Source organism: Neomonachus schauinslandi, chromosome 4, assembly GCF_002201575.2.
Source record: "Neomonachus schauinslandi chromosome 4, ASM220157v2, whole genome shotgun sequence".
NCBI lineage: Eukaryota > Metazoa > Chordata > Mammalia > Carnivora > Phocidae > Neomonachus > Neomonachus schauinslandi.
The window spans coordinates 112,432,914-112,456,003 of record NC_058406.1 but is presented as its reverse complement, the minus strand read 5'-3'; the positions used below and the strand labels follow the sequence as shown (position 1 = coordinate 112,456,003).

General features: G+C 38.5%; 1 protein-coding gene across 2 annotated transcripts in view; it reads left to right on the top strand.

The window, feature by feature from the left end:
- The window catches only part of TCEA1 (transcription elongation factor A1), a 46,237-nt gene extending 33,416 nt beyond the window's left edge, over positions 1-12,821 (top strand). For both annotated transcript variants that reach the window (XM_021688154.1, XM_021688153.2), the window contains exons 8-10: positions 2,402-2,548; positions 9,422-9,493; positions 11,236-12,821. In XM_021688154.1, the coding sequence (XP_021543829.1) occupies positions 2,402-2,548; positions 9,422-9,493; positions 11,236-11,244 (228 nt within the window). In that variant the 3' untranslated portion in view covers positions 11,245-12,821. The remainder of the gene's footprint in view (positions 1-2,401; positions 2,549-9,421; positions 9,494-11,235) is intronic.
- The last annotated feature ends 10,269 nt before the right edge of the window (positions 12,822-23,090 follow it).

Here is a 23,090-nt window from a genome sequence, read left to right as displayed (position 1 = left end):
GTAGTTTCAAGAATTTGTCACCCTTGGGGCGCCTGGGTGGCTCAGTCGGTTAAGCGTCTGCCTTTAGCTCAGGTCATGATCCCAGGGTCCTGGGGTTGAGCCCCACGTTGGGCTCCCTGCTCTGTGGGGAGTCTGCTTCTCTCTCCCTTTACCCCCCTCCCCAACTCATGCTCTCTCTCTCTCCAAATAAATAAAATCTTAAAAAAAAAAATTGTGACCCTTTTCAGTCTATCCCTTTTTTCTTTTTTCTTTTTCCTTCTTTTCCCCTGAATTGTTTTCAAACAAATTGCAGACATTATATCTTTTTACCTTTTTTCTATAAGCTATCATCTTTTTTTAAAAAGATTTTACTTATTTATTTGACAGAGCCTGAGAGAGTGCAAGCAGGGGGAGCGGGAGGGGGAGGGAGAGGGAGAAGCAGAATCCCTGCTGAGCAGAGAGCCTGACCTGGGGCTTGATCCCAGGACCCTGGGATCATGACCTGAGCCAAAGGCAGACACTTAACCATCTGAGCCACCCAGGCACCCCTCTTTCTACCTTTATAAACCTAAGAGCGATATCTTTAAAAATTTGATGATTTTAAAAAATAGTTTTCTTACATAACTACATTGTCATCACTACATCCAACAAAGCTAAAAGCAATTCCTAATTTATATATTCATATTTTCCTGATTTTACATTTCTTTGTATTAGGATCCAAGTCTGCACATTACCTTTAGTTAAGTTTCTAAAGATTTTGTATATATATATATATATATATTTAAATCCCTTGCAGTCTCTTTCCTGCCCCTGACCCCTTTTTTTTTCATGACACTGACCTGTTGAAGAAACCAATTTATTTCTTCTGTATCCCACAGTATGAATTGTCTCTTTTTTCCTCAGGATGTTATTTAACTTTTCTGTCTCCTCTCTTGTCTGTGAACTGGAAGCTAGTTCTATAGGCTCGATTACATACAAATTCAACTGTGTTTCCCCACATAAATACTTGTAATTGGTGCTTTTTACTTCGTATTGAATTAGGAGACACATAATGTCTTGTTGCTTTACTGTTAGCATGCTGAGATTGATCAGTGGGTTTGGATATTAACAGTCTGATTCCTCCATTGTAAAATTCTCCTTTGACCTTTCATCTAATGTATTCATCCACTGATTTCCTTACCTGAATTGGTTAAATTATTAGGAGTTGCAAAATAGTGATTTATAAAGTTCTGTCCTTCCTTTCACATTTATTAGCTAGATTCTTTAATAAAGAAGCATTTTCCTTTGTAAACTCAGGCACTTGGTGACCCCTTTGGTTTGGATAGGAAAGGCAGGTAAATGTTGTCTGTTGTCTGAAACTCTTTCCCTTTAGTTAACAGCAGAATGAGGAGTTGGTGCCCTAGTAACTGCCAGGGGGGCTTTGTTGCTTTTTTTGCATGCTTGTGCTCTCCTTTTTCAGTATCATGGACTTGTGACTTTTTTTTTTTTTTTTTTTAAAGAGAGAGACACAGAGCGGGAACACAAGCAGGGGGAGTGGGAGAGGGAGAAGCAGGCTTCCCGCTGAGCAGGGAGCCCTATGCGGGGCTCGATCCCAAGACCCTGAGATCATGACCTGAGCCGAAGGCAGACACTTAACTGAGTCACCCAGGCGCCCCAGGACTTGTGACATTTTCATCTATCCAGTGGGGATTGGTTCTTTGCAGTAATTTATTTTGATAGCTGAAGAAATTGTCCTATCTTTGGCTAATGGGAGCTCCTTCATGGTAGCCCCTCGTCCATATGACTCAACCAACAAAAAAGTCTTTGGTAGCTTCCATGCTTCTCTGGCACAAGAGGATGACCTTGGCTTATCCTGTACATTTCTTTTCTTTCTTTTTTTTTTTTTTTTCTTTAAGAGTGTGAGCGGGGGCGCGGGGGTGGGCAGAGGGAGAAGGAGAGAGAGAATCCTAAGCTGACTCCGCATTGAGCAGAGTTAATGTGGGGCTGGATCACAGCCCTGAGATCATGACCTGAGCCAAAATCAAGAGTTGGATGCTCAACTGACTGAGCCACCCAGGCACCCCAAATCCTCTGCATTTCTTGATTCAAAATGGGAACCAGATATTCCTCCAAAGATGCCTGGTTCCTTTTTCGGGAGGGCAATGGTATAGACAACAATCTGGATACTAGAGGTGCTCATTGCTACAGTATTATTACATTGTTTATAAACCTTTAAGAGGTAATTAAATCTAATTTTCACATAGAAACTTAACAAGTATTTGATGAAATTTTAAAAGAAAGCAAACTCTGAGTTCTTTGAGGAAAAATTTTTCACTTTTAAAACTTTAAAAGTTGGTTTATTGAGCTTATAGAACATAAAAAGACATTCAGGATATATATAGAAAATGCCTATAACTGAGTGGTATTGCCACCTCCCTGACAGGAAATGGCTAGTGATGAACTCAAAGAGATGCGGAAAAACTTGACCAAAGAAGCCATCAGAGAGCATCAGATGGCCAAGACAGGTGGAACCCAGACTGACTTATTCACATGTGGCAAATGTAAAAAGAAGAATTGTACTTACACACAGGTTGGTGATTATTTATAGATTCTTATTTTCACGTAAGGATGCTTGAGGGTATTGTGCCGTAAGGATGCTTGAGGGTATTGTGCTAGTAAGTCAAGTAAGTCAGAGAAAGACAAATACCATATGATCTCACTTATATGTAGAATCTAAACAGAAAAAAAATGACTCCAATACAGAGCACAAACCTGGTGGTGGTTGTGGTTGTTGGAGAAGAGGGGTAGGAGGATGCATGAAATAAATGAAGGGGATTAAGAGTACAGACTTGCCAGTTATAAGTCGCAAGGATGTAATATACAACATAGAAAATATAGTCAGTAATGCAGTAACTTTGTATAGTGACAGAGGGTAACTAAACCTATAAAGATAATCATTTTGTAATGTATAAAAATACCAAATCACTATGTAGTACACCTGAAACTAATATAATATTGTATGTCAATTATAATCCAATTAAAACTAACTACATTAAGTAGAATGCTTGCAACTCCTGTTTCAAAACCAGTGGTAAAGATAATTACCAGTACTTTGATAATGCTTTCTTAATACTGACACATTCCAGTTAATTGAAAATAAGTTGATATATTTATACTTTCATGGAAGTTGTTACTGTGAAAGCTGTATCAATTAAATAAAATTTATAAAAATCATTGTAGGATTTAATGAAATGGCCACATTCTAAGAGTTGAGCAGTTGATTATTGGTTCATATATAAACAGGTTATAATTCTTTTTATTTGGCAGGATCATATAATTTAAGGAAAGTTCTTTACTCTTCCTCACTTGGGTGTAGGTACTTTTTGCTTAATTGCTTTCCAGATACTGATACCCTTTTCTGCAACGTATTGATGACTTTTCACATACGATGCGACTAACCTTCCTTTTTGTTCTTGGACAAAAAGAAAGCTAAAAAGAGCCACATATGTGAAAATGGTTTATCACTGTCATTAATTTCATTTGTCAAGTAGGTATTTTTGTGCTGTGTCTGTAATCTACTAAACTCAAAATTTTCTCCTTAAAGAACAACTTACAGTTAATGTTTTAGGGTAATGGATTTAGGGAATCGAATTTTCTGATAGAAAATTAGGCAGTTAAGAACGTAGTATTACTACATTGTATATAAGTTGTACAAAGGAACCTTTTTTTTTTTTTTAAGTTTTAGAAGGTGTCATTCTCAAGGTTAAAAATTCAAAAGGTACAAAAGATTGTGAGTGGAAAATTCCCCTCCCACTTTTACCTGTAGCAACTTGGTCCCACCTCCCTGGAGGTAAACCAGGTTATTTGTTGTGTGGCTTTCTACGTGTTTTATGCATATACATGCAAATATGAATATATTTTTGTTTTCCCTTTTTTTACATTTCTTTTTTATATTTTTTAGTAGTCTCTACACCCAACATGGGGTTCAAACTTAAAACCCCGAGATCAAGAATTCCATGCTCTTCTGACGGAGCCAGCCAGGCGCCCCTGTTTCCCCATTTCCTAAACACATGTGGTAGCACATTATATAAACTTCTGCCTCTTTTAGTTTTTAAAGGTACATAACACTCCCATTTTCAGATATGCTCTATTTAACCAATCCAAAGTTCTCTTTTTGAAGTCTTTCATTTAATCATAGTTATAGATCTGATATTTCAATATTTTGTTTTGTGGAACTATTACTACTGATAGTCACTAAAATATATTAACATATGAAAGTGGCTTCAGAAATTTCTGAGTTTGGATTGCTCTGTTTTCTTTCGATTAGGCAGAAAAGTCTCAACAATAAAAATTCTGTCCTGAAAATGCTGCATAGTAGGAAGTATTAAGTATAAATAGAAAGGTATTTAAAGCCAAAGCATCTTTATTTTATTTTTTTTAAAGATTTTTATTTATTAAGAGAGAGAATGATAGAGCATGAGGGGGGGAGGGTCAGAGGAAGAAGCAGACTCCTTGCTGAGCAGGGAGCCTGATGCAGGACTTGATCCTGGGACTCCAGGATCATGACCTGCACCGAAGGCAGGCGCTTAACCAACTGAGCCACCCAGGCGCCTGCCAAAGCTTCTTCAAAACATTTGAAGTCAGGGCGCCTGGGTGGCTCAGTTGGTTGAGTGTCCGACTCGATTTCAGCTCCCATCATGATCTCAGGGTCCTGGGATCAAGCCCCACGTCGAGCTCGCGCTCAGTGTGGAGTCTAGTTGAGGTTCCCTCTTCCTATCCCTCTCCCCCTCTCCCTTGTGTGCGCATGCATGCTCTCTCTAAATAAATAAATTAAAAAAAAAAATACGAAGAAGTGATATATTTACATAATCAGCTACAATAAAAAAAGTTTCTTTTAATAGAAAGAACCTAGTCTAAAGAGGAAGTCAGTATGATTTTCTTAGAATCAATTCTGTCAATAGATAGAAAATTTCCAAAGTGGGCAAAATAACAGATATAAAAGACTGAAGTTTGACTCTTGGTTAAGATGTACCTACCAGGAGATGAACATTTTTCCCAGAGGGCAAAAGTTCCTCCTATCTATGTACTTTTAGGGCCCTTGTTAGCAAGTATCTAGATATAAATACATGAGAATATTTCAGAAGGATTTTTCAAACCATTTTTATCTGAAGACCTTAAATAAGCAGAATGCTATTCTTTTGAGAATGCCTCTTCTTTTTCTCCCTTTGGGCTTTTGAGTTAAAAATCATGTTGATAGTTGACAAGTATTGTGTGCTTCTCATCTTTGAGGCAGTAATATACTGGATTTCATCATCCCACACTAAATTTAAATAGACCTTATTCAGAATGCAATATTGTTGGTATTCAGGTTTTTGCCTTCCCCCATCTTCTCATCTCCCCTGTAACTTAAACCTAAAAATAACTTACAACTTTATTTTTTTTGAGAACTTTGGAAGTCTATTATCTTATGTTGATAAAGTTTAAAAAAATCATATTAGCTTATTTATTATTATTTTTTCCTGAGTTCTCTTTTGTTTTAAAATTTTTAGTTGTGGCAAAATACACATAACCTAAAATTTACCACCTTCACCATGTTTAAGTATACAATTGAGTAGTAGTACATTCATAATATTGTGGCAGTCTCCAGGATTCTTTTTCTCTTGCAAGACTGAAACCCTATACCCATTAGATAGTAACTACATTTCTCTAGCTCCTGGCATCCACCAGTCTCTGAATTTGACTACTCTAGGTAGTCAAAGGGATAAATGGTACCACATAACAGTATTTGTCCTTTTTTTGTCCCTGGCTTATTTCTGATACCTGATCAATTTTTTTTTTTTAATTAAGATTTCACTCATTTATTTGAGACAGAGAGAATGAGAGACAGAGAGCATGAGAGGGAGGAGGGTCAGAGGGAGAAGCAGACTCCCTGCCGAGCAGGGAGCCCGATGCGGGACTCGATCCCGGGAGTTCAGGATCATGACCTGAGCCGAAGGCAGTCGCTTAACCAACTGAGCCACCCAGGCGCCCATGATCTATTCTAAGTTAGTAATTACAAACACAAAGAAATGTGTACAGATCAACATCACTAATCATCAGGGAAATACAAATTAAAACCATGTAATGTTCATAAATGATCATCCATATTATAGCATATATCAGAATTTCCTTCCTTTTTTTTTTTTAAAGATTTTATTTATTTATTTAACTGACAGAGAGAGAGAGACCACGAGAGGGGGAACACAAGAAAGGGGGAGTGGGAGAGGGAGAAGCAGGCTTCCTGCCGAGCAGGGAGCCCGATGCGGGGCTCGATCCCAGGGCCCTGAAATCATGACCTGAGCCGAAGGTAGTCGCTTAACCAACTGAGCCACCCAGGCGACCCCAGAATTGCCTTCCTTTTTAAGGCTGAATAATCACTGTATGTATATACCACATTCTTTTTATCTATTCATCTGTTGATGGACACTGGGTTGCTTCCACCTTTTGGGCTATTATGAATAATGCTGCTATGAACTTCTGCGTACACATACCTCTTTGAGACCCTGCTTTCCATTCTTTTGGGTATTTTCTCAGGAGTTGCATTTCTGGGTTGAGTGACCTTTTTTTTTCTTTTTTTTTTAATTTTTATTTTTTATTTTTGAAGAGAGGGTTGGTGAGGAGAGGCAGAGGGAAGGGGAGAGAGAGAGAATCTTAAGCAGGCTCCACGCCCAGATCCCATAATCCAAGCCAAAATCGAGTCAGATGCTTAACCAACTGAGCCACTGAGGCACCCCTACATTAGCTGTTTTAAAGCAATGTAAAGGACCTATTTATAGAAAAATTGGAAAATGCAGAAAAATATGAACAAAAAATTTAAAATCATCCATCAGTCTGCATTTAGAAAGAACAGTGGTCAGTATTTTGGTGCCTGCAGTGTTTTGTGAAGTTTTTCTAGTTTAGTTGTAGCTAAATAATGTAAACCATTTTTTTAATGATTTTATTTATTAGAGAGAGAGAGCATGAGCAGTGGGGTGAGGCAGAGTGAGAGGGAGAAGCAGACTACCTGCTGAGCAGGGAGCCCGGTGTAGGGCTCAATCCCAGGACCCTGAGATCATGACCTGAGCTGAAGGCAGACACTTAACTGACTGAGCCACTCATACACCCCTGTAAACCATTTTATGTACAGTTGACCCTTGAACAACATGAGTTTGAACTGCATGAGTCCACTTAACACACAAATTTTTTTCAACAAATACATGTCCAATACTGTAAATGTATTTTCCTTATGATTTTATTAATCACGTTTTCTTTTCTGTAGCTTGCTTTAAGAATTCAGTATATGGGGTGCCTGGGTGGCTCAGTTGGTTGGGCGACTGCCTTCCGCTCAGGTCATGATCCTGGAGTCCCAGGATTGAGTCCCGCATCGGGCTCCCTGCTCAGCAGGGAGTCTGCTTCTCCCTCTGACTCTCCCCCCTCTCATGTGCTGCTCTCTCTCTCATTCTCTCTCAAATAAATAAAATCTTTTAAAAAAAAAAAAAGAATTCAGTATATGGTAGGTATAACATACAAAATATATATTAATTGACAGTTTGTGTTGTTGGTAAGGCTTGTAGTTAACAGTAGACTATTAGCAGTTGCGTTTTGGGGGAGTTAGATGTGGATATTCAACTGCATGAGGAGTTGGTGCTCTTAACCTCCACATTGTTCAAGGCAGAACTGTACTTCATTTAGCTACTATAATGTAGGTATTTTCCTTTAATTATTAAAAAAAAAAAACAACAACCCAAAACGTTTGTAAACATCTTAATAGCTGTATAATACTCCATCAGATGGGTATGCTCTTATTTCTTTATTTCCCTGTTGGATATTTAAGTTGTTTCCAGTGTTTGCACTATTATAAAATTACACTTCAAACATCCCTGTACACAGATCTCCCACACCCAACTTTATGAGGAATAATTGACATATAATTGAATGTTTTTAAAGTGTACAGTGAGATGATTTGATGTATATATACATTGTGGAATGATTACCAAGATCAAGATAATTAACATATCCATTATCTCACAGAGTTAACTTTTTTTTTTTTTTTTGTGGTGAGAATGCTTAAGATCTACTCTTTAGTCACTGTGCTGTATTTTAGATCCTCAGAAATTACTGTTTTTATACTTGAAAGTTTATATCCTTTGACCTTCATCTCTCCATTTCCCCCTTCTCCCAGCCCCTGCAACTACCATCTGTTCTCTGTTTCTATGAAATCCACATTTATTTATTTATTTTATTTATTAAGATGCCACATATAAGTGATACCATATAGTATTTGTCATTCTCTGGCATATTTTATTTAGCATTCCTTCCAGGTCCATCCGTGTTGTCTCAAATAGTAGGATTTCCTTCTTTTTTATGGCTGAATAATGTTCCGTTGTGTATATATATCACTTTTCTTTATCCATTCTTCAGCTGAAGGACATTTAGATTGTTTTCATATCTTGGCTATCTTGAATAATGCAGTCAACATGGGTGGTAGATAACTTTTTGAGGTATTGATTTCATTTCCTTCAGATATATATGCAGAATGGGATTGCTGGATCATAAGGTAGTTGATTTTATTTTATTTTTTATGCTGGCTCTACCATTTTTTTTTTTTTAAAGTAAAGTCTACCCCGCAGTGTGGGGCTCAAACTCATGACCCCGAAATCAAGAGTTGCATGCTCTACCAACTGAGCCAGCCAGGCATCCCTGTGTGGTAGTTTAATTTTTAATTTTTTGAGGATCTGCCATCCTGTTTTCCATAATGGATATACCAGTTTACATTCCTACCAACAGTGTACACAGGAGTTCCCTTTTCTCCACATCCTCAGCAATATTTGTTCTTGTCTTTTTGATAATAGCCATTCTAACAGGTGTGAGGTGATAATTCCTTGTGGTTTGCATTTCCCTAATGATCAGTGATGTTGATCTGTACACAGGTCTTTATTTTTGTTTCTAATTACCATCTTAGAATAGATCAGATGTCAGGTTCCTAGGTCAGAGAGAATGGATGTTTGAGGCTCTTACCTTGTTGCTGCCTAAAGTTTAGAAAGGTTGTGACAGTATTTTTCAGAATGAAATTCGTAATTTTTACATCTCTGCTAATTTATAAGAGAAAATTGACGTATCTTTTAATTAACATTTCTTATGCTTATGATGAAATTTTTTAGTATTTATTAGCCATTTATAAAAAGTATGTGTGACTTTAGATGGTTTTCCCACTTATCTGGAATAAATTAAACATGAAAAGACAAGGAATGACTTAGAAAAAGGAAGTTTTGAAATACGTATCCTTTTGACATTACTTAGCTTATTTGAACTTGTTTCAGGCTCTTATACATTTTATTGTGGTACCGCTGTGGTTACTGTATATCTTAATGTAGAATGTTCTTATTTAGGTCAGACTTTTTATAGTATTGTAAAAAGTAATATTTTTCACTTTATTTTGCTGCAGGTACAAACCCGTAGCGCTGATGAACCGATGACAACATTTGTTGTCTGCAATGAATGTGGAAATCGATGGAAGGTATATGACTTTTTCTTATATTCATATTTTACCCATTTATAAAAGATTTCTTCACGTCTTTTCATAAGGCTACCGTGGTATCTAAATATATACATCTGCTCATTCTGTCCAGTACTACAGAAGTCCATGACGAACCATTTGTAAAGGAATATAATATATTGTGCTCTATTAGAAATTAAGAATGTTAACTTAATTTTCCTATTTTCATATTGTTTTGGTGCAGGAGTAACAGGATTGAATCTTAACTGTAATTACTGTATCATAGTCCTATATATACTATACTCATTTAATTGCTTTGACTCTTGTACTTCCAGAAAATCTGTCTTCATAGATTTTGGGTATTACTTGTCTTCATAGATTTTGATTCTGGAAAGATTACTTTACCTTGTTGAAATCCAGCAGGATGGTTTTAGTGTTTATTTTAGGAATTAACAGATGAGTACTGTCATGGTTTGGTAGGCTTTTCACTGAGCCTTCATATCACCTCTGTACTCTGAATGAGCCCCACATAGGCAAGTGTATGTTATTTAAATGATCCCTTCTTGAGTATTTTTGTGAGCCACAGAAATATAATTTAAGCTTGGGAGAAGAATTACACATCACTTCTGAGACCATTTTTATTGTTACCATAGATGGGGCTGCTAGGGGTGTGTGGTTGGGGAGGCTCACGTAGTAGGAATATAGTCTTTAGAGCCAAATAGGCTTTGAACTCTGCTGCTTGTCATTCGTGAACTGTGATTTTCTCACATATTACATGTAAATAATATCTACAACACAGGCGGTGGTGAAGAGTACAGATAATATATTTAAAAAGTGCCTGATAATTGTTGGTATTCCAAAGATGCTGGTTACATTTATTGGTTTTTGTGAAGCTTGTGTGATTCTTCTTCTTTTTTTTTTTTAAGCTATACTTAGCTTTAGCCCTTTAATGCTTATTTTGAATTACTCACCCAAGTTAAAGCATTTTCTGAAAATCAGAAGTGAATTAAAAGCTAGACTATGGGGGAATATTCTACGCAAATATGGTATAGGACTTTGGCCCTAGACATTATTTTAGGGGTTGAGACCAGTACCCATTTTATTATACACAGAGGACTTAGTTCTGAGCTGGGAAGGTTACTGGTATTGAGAGTGTCATCATGATTTGAAACAGAGTCTCCTATCCTGAGTTGGTAGTTTTTTACATTGGTTAAGAGAGGGACATTCATTTTTTAATTATTTATTTTCGGTCCTCTTGAGCAAGTCTGGCTTTTCCAGCTAGCTCTTAGATTTATTTTGCATAATGGATGATGATGATGTTGATGATGATTTCTATATTATTGGGCATATTGCAGTTTGTTTTGAATACAGGCAGTTTGCAGCATAGTTCTGACGGTACTTCTTGGATTTAAGAAAGTTCAATTTAATGTAGAAAGCTGATGCCTAAGGATGGGTTACTGTAGAAGTTCAAGTTTGGAATTCATTTTTTTTTTATTCATTTTTTTAACCTATAAACATTAAGAAGAGGGGTAGTTAATAAAATATTTTATACTATTTCTTCAGTTATATATTCCTACTGATTCCAAATTGGAAAAGTCACTTAGGATAGGTGTCTGTTCATGTCTGAGAAATACAGCATCTTTTTCAAAAATGCCTCTTTCTTTAGCAGTATAAGGTGTATACTGTGTTAAATGGGGGCGGGATACACCCCATTGTATGTATTTAAAGGTCTCACGAAATACTTCTTTTTTTTTTTTTGACAGTTCTGTTGAGTTGGAAGAAATGGCAAAGTGTCTGGACCATTAAAAAATGGATTTTGTAATTAGCTTTAAAACTAGGCCAAGCATCTAGTTTTCCTGCAAATCAGATTTTTAAAGTAACATACATCCCTTGGGTTAGTCTTGGTTTTTGACATAGCATTCCTTCCTTAAATGCCTTCTGTAGTTTCAGATCAGTAGGGAGACCACATAATAATTGTATGGTATCTGTTTCAAAACTTTTTTTTCATTTTTGTAGTAAGTTGATATTAAACTTTTATCAGTTAAACTTTTGGCAATTTATTTTTACCTTTTTTTTCTTTTAAAAGAAAAATGTACCTTAACTTTTTTAGAGTCCAAACATACACAGTAGAAATACTATTCTTCTCAGTTAATATATAAATGGAAATTACATTTTTTCCCCCCATATTGGCACATACCTGCAAATAGTAAAAGAGGAGAAGAGGTAATATAAGTTTATCACATGTGGTGTGTATTCAGATACTACTTGAGCAACTTAATCTAAATTGTACATAATATTTGAACTAGCCTATGAGATTGATCTTAATTATTATGTTCACAAGTCTGGGATAATTAGATATTATTTTGCATTTGTAACTAATCGTGATAATCATTTCTTGTAATTTCTTGTACGTGTTTATGACTTGTTCTTAATAGATTTTACTTTTGGAAACATGACTTTGTTGAAATCAGTTTGGTTTTGTTGTTTATTTACCCGTTTGACTCTGTAGTGTATTTTAGTTTTTTCAGAACACTGTTGTAGTTTAGTAGGTTTTTCATAAATCCCAGCATAGGCAAAGAATGAAAGCTTCTGACCATTTTTCCCCTCATAGGAAGACATACCTGGGAAGAAAATATTAGCATTTTAGTACAGTATAGTTACTATAAACAGTTATGACTTGATTTTGATTTGGAAATCTTTGCTGACCAAGGATTAAGTTTAAGGACTATATAAATCATTAAAGCTGTGGTCTTTCCATATGGAGGTTGATAGAACATATTTTTGTCCTGAATCAAATTTGCTCTTTTTCTGTTACACAATGAATGAGGTTGTTCAGCAAAATATATGGGCTATAATGCAATTGGTTTTATAATACAAATCTTATAATTAAATTTTTTTACATGTGTACCATTTGTTTTGTTAGGAATAAGAAACAATGATTTTCACATGGGTTCCTTAGGGTACACTTGCTCTGGCACATCTTAAAGGCCACTTTTACAAAAGCCACATTTTATTATGCTAAATCTGTATTCTATCAGACTCCTATAGGAAGACTTCAGTACACGTTTTGCACTCCCCTTTGCTCCCTTTTCCCATTTTTTTAATGCAAATCAATTTGATGTAATATAGAAAGCAACATTAAAGGTCCATGTTATGACCTTATATATGAGCATTGGCCCACTGGTACCATCCTGTCTCTACTTTGTCATTTCACAGATTAACCTTCATCACTTGAAAAATAAAGTGCGTTTTTGGAAGAATGAGTTTTGGAAGAATAAAACTAAAATAGTCCCACTTTTAAATTAAGTGATCCATTTTTAAATTTGTAATTCAATAAAGTTTCTTGTTATTAAACATGTATCACATTTTGTCATTTTATTTAGATACTGACACCCGCTCTACCTTTTGTTTCAAAAGTCTCTCCCACTACTAAGGTGGTTTTTAATTTATTTATTTATCTTAGAGTGTGTGTGCATGCATGTGCGAGCAGGGAGAGGTGTGAGGGGGAGAGAGAGAGAGAATCCCAAGCAGCCTCCATGCTGAGTGCAGAGCCCAGAGCAGGGCTCAATCCCGTGACAGATCATGACCAGTCGGACGCTTAACCGACTGAGCCACCCAGGTGTCCCCAACTACTAAGGTGTTTTTTTAAAGGATAGTTTTAATTAGGTGATGCCTGCCTAGTTTTAAGTAAAGACTAGTATTGAGCAGTAGTATGGAACATGTTTTTCTCTTCTCTTTTCCTGGACTCCTGGTGAGGGAGGCAGGAGTGGTTCTCAGTAGAGCATCAAGCACATCCTGTGTGTGCACATAACATTAATATGAGAGACCACATAGTCTTAGTAGTGAAAAATACCAGCCAGTTGTTAACTAATGGGAAATAAAAATAACTGTGTTAAATGAATATACGTATATGATTATACATTAAATGAATATACAGAAGAATTAAATGAGACATATGTAGTGGGAATTAATTAAGAACCATCCTGGGAAAGCAGAAAATAACAATCTTGGTTTTCTAGCTCAGAGGTGATGCTGGTTTACAGGTTTTGCTAAAGCATGGCAAAACTTCTGAAATACTTTTTTTTAAAGATTTATTTAGTAGAGAGAGAGTGAGTGGGGGGGCGCACAGGGGGAGAATCCTCAAGCAGACTCCCCACTGACTGCAGAGCCTGATGCGGGGCTTGATCCCACGACCCATGAGATCATGATCTGAGCTGAAACCAAGAGTCGGACACTTAACTGACTGAGCCATCCAGGCACTCCTGAAGTATTTATATATACCCAAACATATGGAGAATAACTTTAAAGTATTAACAAGATACCAAGAGAAACAACAGGCTATACTTTGAAGTTTTATAGGTACACAGTGATTGTTCTTAGAGGTCAAAGTGTAATTCAGGGATTTGAATTGAATTTACTTCTCAAAATAAAAACTGCAATTAGAGTGTTGTGGTTTAAAGAGTTTTAATCAACAATTACTCTTCTCCCTCCAGCCCCGCTCACAGACACACACATTTAGCTATAGAAAATTAGCCATTTAAGAAGAGTTGAATATTCCACTGGGAAATATGATGTTAATAGTCACTGACATAAAAGCCACATATTTTCGTCAGTTTCAAAAATAAGAAAAGTACCAACATTGAAGATGCTGCTTCACGGTAAACAGAACAGAATTACTGATTGACAAGTTCCTAGGCAGTAATGGAAGAATTATGTTGCAGGAAGGTTAAGTTAACTGAAGTCAGTCAAAAGTAGTAAGAGTCGTGTATTGGAAGAATCTCATCGTGGCTTTACTAGATAACCAAAAGCTGTAACTTAGTAAAGATGGAGTCGGTAAGTTTTTATGGGAAACTTATTCACTGCTGTATTTTTAACATTTAGAAGCATACTTGTCACATAGTAGATACTCATGAGGTAATTTTTCCTGGTTATCTTTGTGTTTGTGCATTACATTTGTTCTTGACCGTATAGGAGCTGAGATGTAAAGAATATTCCACGTGTTGAGGACCAGCAGAAGCAGGATAGATAACTACTGGTTGTCATTGTTTTTTTTTTTTTTTTTTTTTAAAAGATTTTATTTATTTATTTGAGACAGAATGAGAGAGAGAGAGAGCTCATGAGGGGGGGAAGGGTCAGAGGGAGAAGCAGACTCCCTGCCGAGCAGGGAGCCCGATGCGGGACTCGATCCCGGGACTCCAGGATCATGACCTGAGCCGAAGGCAGTCGCTTAACCAACTGAGCCACCCAGGCGCCCCTGTCATTGTTTTATTTTATTTATTTTTAAAGATTTTATTTATTTGACAGAGAAAGAGTGAGAGAGGGAACACAAGCAGGGGAAGTGGGAGAGGGAGAAGCAGGCTCCCCACAGAGCAGGGAGCCCGATGCGGGGCTTGATCCCAGGACCCTGGGATCATGACCTGAGCCAAAGACAGACGCTTAACGACTGAGCCACCCAGGCGCCCCAGGTTGTCAATGTTTTAGACTCCTAACCTTAAAGGAAGAAATGTAATGAGCTAGAGTCTTGGGAGATCTCTTTGACACCTTAATTCTGCAAAGTGAAGCAACAGTTTTATTTATTTTTTTTAAGATTTTATTTATTTATTTGACAGAAACACAGCAAGAGAGGGAACACAAGCAGGGGGAGTGGGAGAGGGAGAAGCAGGCTTCCTGCAGAGCAGGGAGCCCGATGCGGGGCTCGACCCCAGGACCCTGGGACCATGACCCGGGCTGAAGGCAGACGCCCAACGATTGAGCCACCCAGGTGCCCCAGCAACAGTTTTATTATTAACTGAAAAAAGGTTTTTTGGTTTTTGTTTTTCTTTTTCCCTCCAAATGGACCTGTGTACTCTTATACTTGTTTACCCAATTGGTGGATGGAAAATGAAAGCACAGATGACTACCTCAAATGACTTGTTCTGATTCCTGTCCCTAGGTGCCATAAAAAAAGCTTATTATTATTATTTTTTTCCCTTAATGCATGACTGCAAAGATAGCAACATTTCATATGTGACCTGCCATATAGTCCAGCTAAATTAGCCCAAGTGTTTCCAAAATTGGAGGACTGAGCTGTTTTGAAATAAAAGTTTTTTTTAAACTCTTAAATATGGTTTACAGTATGTATCCAAATTATTTTTGTAATAATTCCATTTGAAAGTATAGCTGATGTACAATACAAAAGCAAAAACCATGAGAGCACTGACCGGAATGGCTTAGCTCTACCTTTCGTCTTTTTGGCAGTCATTTCCAAACATCTTGTCAGATTCATTTAGGGGATGCCTTCTCACTTCCGTATGACCTTGGGGGTCTGTCACTGACTGTCCCACTCCATATCATGCCCCTTCCCTGGGATTGCTCTCTGAAAGATGAGAAACACCCGTCTCTACCGGAATAGCTAAATTAGCAGGAGGCTGCATCTGGGCCTTGCTGTACCATTTTTTTTTTTTAAAATATTTTATTTATTTGACAGAGAGAGACAGCGAGAGAGGGGATAAAGCAGGGGGAGTGGGAGAGAGAGAAGCAGGCTTCCCGCCGAGCAGGGAGCCTGATGTGGGGCTCGATCCCAGAACCCTGGGATCATTACCTGAGCCGAAGGCAGACGCTTAACGACTGAGCCACCCAGGTGCCCCCCCTTGCTGTACCATTTTGCCGACAATTTGCGGAGTCCCTCTGTGTGTGAAGCAGCCAAAGGCAGTAGAAATGGAGAGAAGGTCTGGATCCGATCTTGCTGCAGCTGGGACTACTCTGGACTTCCTGCTTATGAAAGCCAATCCATTTCCTTTGTGTTTAAGCTAGTTTGAGATAGACTCCTGTAACAAACAGCCGAAAAAAAAAATTTTAAATCCTAAATTGTTTTGGATGAATATTTGAATTGGGTAAATGTAAAATGATTCTAAATAAAAGTACTGCTATCAGAATATCAAAACCTTTGAGAGTACTACTAAGATTTCCAAGATATTGCAGAAGTAGCGTAAGTGATCTAGAAGGGCAATTAAAGTCACAGGTTCTTTATCAGCCTGATTTATCTCAGGATTGTTTCGCTAATCTGTCCATTATTTCTCTTCTTAATGATTGCAGTCCTAGTCCTGTTTTAAAATTGATCAGAACATGTCCATAAGACCAAATGCTCAAGCCTCTCCCTGTTAAAAACTTTATTTATTTATTTATAATTTCTTTGGGGGGGGTGGGAGGGTCAGAGAGAGAGGGAGAGAGAATTATCTTAAGCAGGCTCCATGCCCGTTATGGAACCCGATGCAGGGCTTGATCTCATGACCCTGAGATCATGACCTGAGCGAAAATCAAGAGTCGGACACCTAACTGACTGAGCTGCCCAGGTATCCCACTCCTCATTAAATACTTAAAAATTTGAAATATAATGGACATATAATATTGTATTAATTTTAGGTGTACAACATAATGACTCAATATATGTATATTTTGCAAAATGATAGTCACAATAAGTAGTTAATATCTCTCACCACACATAATTACAGTATTTTTTTTCTTCTGATGAGAACTTTTAAGATCTTAACAACTTTCCAAATATACAATACAGCATTGGTAACTATAGTCACCATACTGTTAATTTTTAAAATTTTTATGCCTAAGTAGATAATTCTCTTTTACTCAGACTTCTCATTCTTAGGCTAATCAAATTTTAACTTTTCCTTTTCTTATAGTTAATATTTTGATTATTTGCTTTTCCAGTGTATTCCACTGGGACAGTTAATTCAAGTCGATAGTTTATAATGCCAAGGCCACAACTTCATCTCCCATGAGATTAAGTTGACATTACTCAGGAAAAATCCTGTTTGGTGACTGTTGTACTTTAGATGACTCAAAACAGAAGTTTTTGCTTCTGCACCTGCCAGGAAAGAAAGCTTAGATGGTTTAGCTCCAAATTCAGTAACCAGGGGAGAAAAAAAAAACCTGACTTGTCTAAGACAGTAGTAGTATTTTTATATATGAAGGCTGATTTTTATTTTTTTAAAAAAATTTTTTATGAAGGCTGATTTTTAATAAGTGTTTGTCATGTTATGTTTAATAAAAACTCCAGAGCCTTCATGAGTCATGAGGGCAGAGGAGATAGGTCAAGGCTACTTTTAACTACCACCTATGAAACTGGTTTTATTACCTTTGTCTTTTAGGTCAAAATCATGAACTAAAGAAAATGATCTCCCTGGCTCTGTAGTTTTCTCTATGTCTCTGTGTTTGTGTGTACGTGCTCATCCTGGGCTTTCTAGTCCTCTTTCCTAGGGAATCGGCATTGCATAGTGGTTAAGAGCTGTGAGACTTGGAACAAGGAACTTAACCTCTGTAAAGGGGAACACCATCCTACCTTAGAATTGTGAGTAAGAAGGGCCAAACAATAATTTGTAAATACCTTGAAACAGTACCCAGCTAGGTCAATGAGGGAATTTTTTTAGGATGGCCATTTAAAAAATATATATTTTTTCATTAAGTAGTCTCTGTGCCCAACATGGAACTCGAACTCATGACCCCAAGATCAGGAGTTGAATGCTCCACTGACTGAGACAGCCAGGTGCCCCTCAAATGGCCATAATGTTAACATAAATAGGCACATATACATATCCTACAATTTGTTTTTTTCCTTTAACAGTTGACCTGAGAACACTCCTTGTGAGTGCATATAGATGTATGGGATTCATTTTCACCAGAGAGCAGTCTATGCGCATATATAACATTTCCTTTAAAGACTGTTTCCCTGTAGGTAGTTTTTGTTTTGATGTTTTGTAGGATAGATTCTTAAAAGTTTAGCTGGCTAGCTAATGGATATGTACATTCAGAATAATAGATATTGCCAGATAGCTTTCCAAAAAGTCAAACTAGTTTACCAGGATATAACAGATATAAACAGAATATAAAGGCCCATTTCTTGACACTTTTGCTAATACTAGATATTATCAAACCTTTTGGTTTGGGCAAATCTAGGGAGCAAATAGTAACCAGTATCCTCTCATTTTAATTCAAGTTCGTATGATTATCTTTTTGTATTTATTATGCTCATCTTTGTTTATAGCCAGTTGATCTTCTGTTAATTGTTTTTATTGTCTTTCCTTTTTAGTCTATAGAGTTGTCTTGTTAGTTTGTAGGCACTCCTAATGCATGCTGCATAGTAATTTTTAGTGTGTTTTATAGCCTGACATTTGTGTTTTAATTCTTTTTATGTTGTCTTTGTGGCACAGAATTTAAATTTTTTTCATATAATCCAGTCTATTAGTATTTTATAGTTTCTGGGTTTTATGTTTTGCTTAGGAAGACCTTTTCCATCTGAAGTTATAAAAATATTGCCTACGTTTTCTTCCAATATTCTTATAATGTTCTCTTTTTTAAAAGCTTTTAAATGGTTTGGAACTTATATTTGTTTATATATCCATTTTTTTTTTTCCCCAAAAGGAGCGCCATCCATCCCAACAAAATAAGCTTTTCAAAGTTTACTTAAGAATTCTTAAAAACCTTAGAATTGCATTGAATTTGTAGGATCCTTTTGGGGCTGCTTCAGGATTCTTTCATATACGTAGAAATCACTAGCGATTTACCCACCGGACTGATTTGTAGTGGTAGTGAGCTCTGTAGCCACGTGGGCTGTAATGATCTCTTTCTGAGATGTGACATATTGTGAAACAAATTTTGAATGGCATTTTTGTTCCATAATTACATCTATATATTTATATAATGAGGGATGAGGTATATTTTCAATGACTCCGGAGCTTATAGTCTAATGGGAAAGACAGGTATGTCAACATAATTTGTAAGCTCAGATGATAAGTATTCTACTGGAAAATCCTGGAATACCTGAGAATGGCACCCAGTGCAATGGAAGTATGAATCAGGAGGTCAGGTAAGATTTCTTGGAGGCAGTGATGTGTGAGGTAAATCTTAAAGGAATGACAGGAGTTCGCTGAGTGAAGGGTGGCATTGTAGAGAGGGGTAGGGGTAGCAGAAAGTATGAACAGTATGAGCAGTTATGAAAGGATGAATATATACTTGTCTATAAGTATATATTCTAGAGTCTAAACCCTGTGTGGGGTTGGCTAGGAAGCCAGTAGCCTGACTATGTATCCCATACCAAGAATTTGGTAAATACTCTGGGCAGTCAGGAATTACTGAAGATTCTAAGGAGCGGACGGAGGGTGACGAGCAGATTTGCGGTGAGAAAGGTCACCTTGTGGCATTTTGAAAGGTGGATTTGAAATGCTGAGATGGGGGCAGGGAGACCAGTTAGGAGGCTCTTGGCAATGATACTGGCAGGTGTGAGGTAATGGGGATCAGAAGGAGAGACACATGAGAAATATTTCAGAGTTAAGATCAGCAGGGCTCGGTGACTGTGTCTGCAAGGAGAAAGAAGGGAGAAGTTAGCACCTAGAGAAGAGCTTAGGTGACTGGCTGAGTGATTGGGGACTTAGGCAGGGGTGGGGCTTGGAGGGAAGGGGGCAGTGGGATGACAAGTCAGAATTTAGATGAATCCCACTCCTCTATGGGATATGCAAGGGGAGATGTCGACCTGGCAGCTGATTATGAAAAGCAGCAGGAAGTGTACCCCAGGTCCTGATCTGGGAGCCATGAGCGTGTTGGCTCCATCCCAGGACCCCGAGATCATGACCTGAGCCAAAGGCAGACACTTAACTGGCTGAGCCACCCAGGCGCCCCTAAAGATTTCATTTTTAAATAATCTCTCCACCCAACACGTGGCTCAAACGCACACCCCTGAGATCACGAATAGCGTACCCTGCTGACTGAGCCAGCCAGGTGCCCCCATGTGCGTTAGTTTGAATCTGCACAGCAAGCCAGCAGTCTCTCCTTGGCTGTCCTGCCCGCCACTCCCTTTCACTGTACTCTCTGAACTTCTGCCTCCTTTGGGGGGACAAATCTGCACAGCAATGCTAGGGATAAGGTACCATTATTATCCCCGTTTATAGGAAACAGGCCCACGAAGACTACGTACCCACCATCCGGCCATGAGCAGGAGTCAGTCTGGCTCCAGAGCCCAAACCCTTAGCTGCTGTGCTCCACTGGCTGGGAAGGGAGCGGAGGGAGAGGAGGAGGACACGGAGAACAGTGAGAGCAGCATGGAAGACAAGGAAGTAGTGTTTCCGGTGAGGCAGGGTCCGTGTCAGGGAGCTGGGCCTTCAACCCTGAACGCGGTGGTGTCAGGCTTGGGCTCGTGGAGACCCCACCACGGGGGGTGGGTGCGCTGCCGAGGTTCAAGGAGCGCCTGCGGAGATGAGCAAATAGAGACAGCAGGAGTGCCGAGTCTGCTGAGAGAGGAAGGGGAGTCAGCAATTCATGTGACACGGGCTTGTTTTTAGTTGGGGAATCCGAGGATGCACATGGTATGGGAAAAACCCAAGGTGAAGTTGAGGACACAGGAGCGTGGGGGTATAGAGGGAACGGAGTTCCAGGTAAGAGCGTTTAACTGACTACTATGTGCCCCCGACCCGTTCATTTGCTGCCATATCACTTTCTTACCTGAACCGAGAAGGCAAATCCTTCTAAATTTTCTTTGGAAACTCTTTGTTTCTTGGTCCATTGATGCCAGGATTTACCTTCAGCTCTTTTCATGCTAGAACTCGCCTGGCAATCTTACTCATCTGTGTTGAAAAAATCCCAAATACTCCAGCCTAAAATCTCGGCCACACAGGTCCCTCCGTCCAACTGAGGTCTTGACATCTTCTCTGTCTTAAAGACACTTCATACGCTGCATGTCTGCAACTAGACTCACCTGGGTTGCTTCAATTACAAATGCCTTCCCTACACCCCCACCACCCACCGCCCCCCACCCCCCACCACCCCCCACCCTCACCCCCTGCCACACCCTCTGCCAAAATCCGTAGCCCCTCAAGACTTCTCTGGCTCAGTTCCTCCCTGTTACAGTACTTGCTAAGTATACTGTAGCGGCCATGGACACCTGTCATCCTTACTTAAATGTAAACCAGAGGGCAGAGTTTATAACCTCAATCACAATTATGTCCTCTGTCTAGTGAAAAAATGAGCTGTAGACTATGGCATTAAAAGCACATGTAAGGGGTTGATGCCTTGAAAAGGAGGAAAGAGCACATTATTCCCTGGGACTGGACTGATGGAGGTGAGAACAGATGCCCATCCAGACATATTTGTAGTTTACATGGGAAGATGAAGCTGGTGGGGACCCATTTTCACCATAAAGTAGGAAATAAGATGTTTCGCTGAGAATGAGGGCAAGGGGCTTAGTCTGGGGCTTGAAGAGAGTAATGAAGTAATCGTCAGGCCAGGTGAGGGTAACCAGGAGGAAAGAGGCCCCCCCCCCAATAAGGTGAAGCCTGCTGTGGACCCCTTGCATGTAATTTCTAACCCACTACTCAAACCGTTCCAGATTTTGGATGTCTTTCCCATTCACTGCAGTGATGGGTTTCTTCAGGATGACTCAGGTATACAAACCACTAGTTTTACCTGGAAGCTGTTAAAGTTATTCCGTTTGCCTACAATTAAAAATAGTGGGATCTAGGGACGCCTGGGTGGCTTAGTCGGTTGGGCGTCTGCCTTCGGCTCTGGTCGTGATCCTGGGGTTCTGGGATTGAGTCCCACATCAGGCTCATTGCTCGCGGGGAGCCTGCTTCTCCCTCTGCCTGTGCGTGTGTTCTCTTTCTTTCTCTCTGACGAATGAATAAAATCTTTAAAAAAAAATAGTGGGATCTAAAATCAGAATCCTAGTCTGGGAGCTAAAATGATACCTTGCATATCTCCCTACTTACTTCATCTTATAGTCCCCAATATTTAACATGTGGAATAAAAATGGAGATAAAACTCTTGTGCTTTATTTTTTTAGACTGAAAATGCCCGTATTTCTTTGAATAATAAAAATGGAAATATGCTCATTTGAAAGTTCTGTTACGAACGCGACTAAGTTGTGAATTAAAAATTCATTCTTTAGGTTGGCAGATTCTGATAATAAAATCATGCTAACTTTTCAACAAAAGAATTTTCTAAACACTACTTCTCTTACCAAACAGGTGCGACCAATCCACTTAAGAGCACAGGACTTTCATTAACCGTTACAGACACACGTGCACATACATACACGGATTCTAAGATAAAAGTGAAATTCCATTTTTATGAGTAGTGGTGACACATCTTTATAAAATGGGAATTTGGGTCCTGTGGTGGCACTGAGAAGCAAAATACTCAAAACAGCTGGATGGAAGGAAGGAGTAGCTAAGAAACACTTGAACGCCTTTTCCTTGGGAGGAGAGTCATCAGATAACTGCACTCATGCAAAACAAAGGCGGTCTGGTTGGCTCCAGAGGACGTGCACGCCCCAGGCAGTAGAGAGTCTTCTAGAGTATCCTTTGCCATTGACAACATGCTGCGGTGACCGTAAATATAAATATCCTACCTTTTTCTAAGACAGCCATACCCCATTTTTTTTTTCAAAAGTATCACTACAGGTGGCCACTGTTTACACTGTGAATATATAGTCTTCTGTAAAAGCAAGCATCTGTTTATTAAAACAGCCCAAGTATTACTCTAGCAGAAGGTACTACTACCTCTAAGTTCCCTGTACTAGATGTAGTCCATCAGTTCTTTTATTATTTTATTAATAATAAATATATTTGATAACATC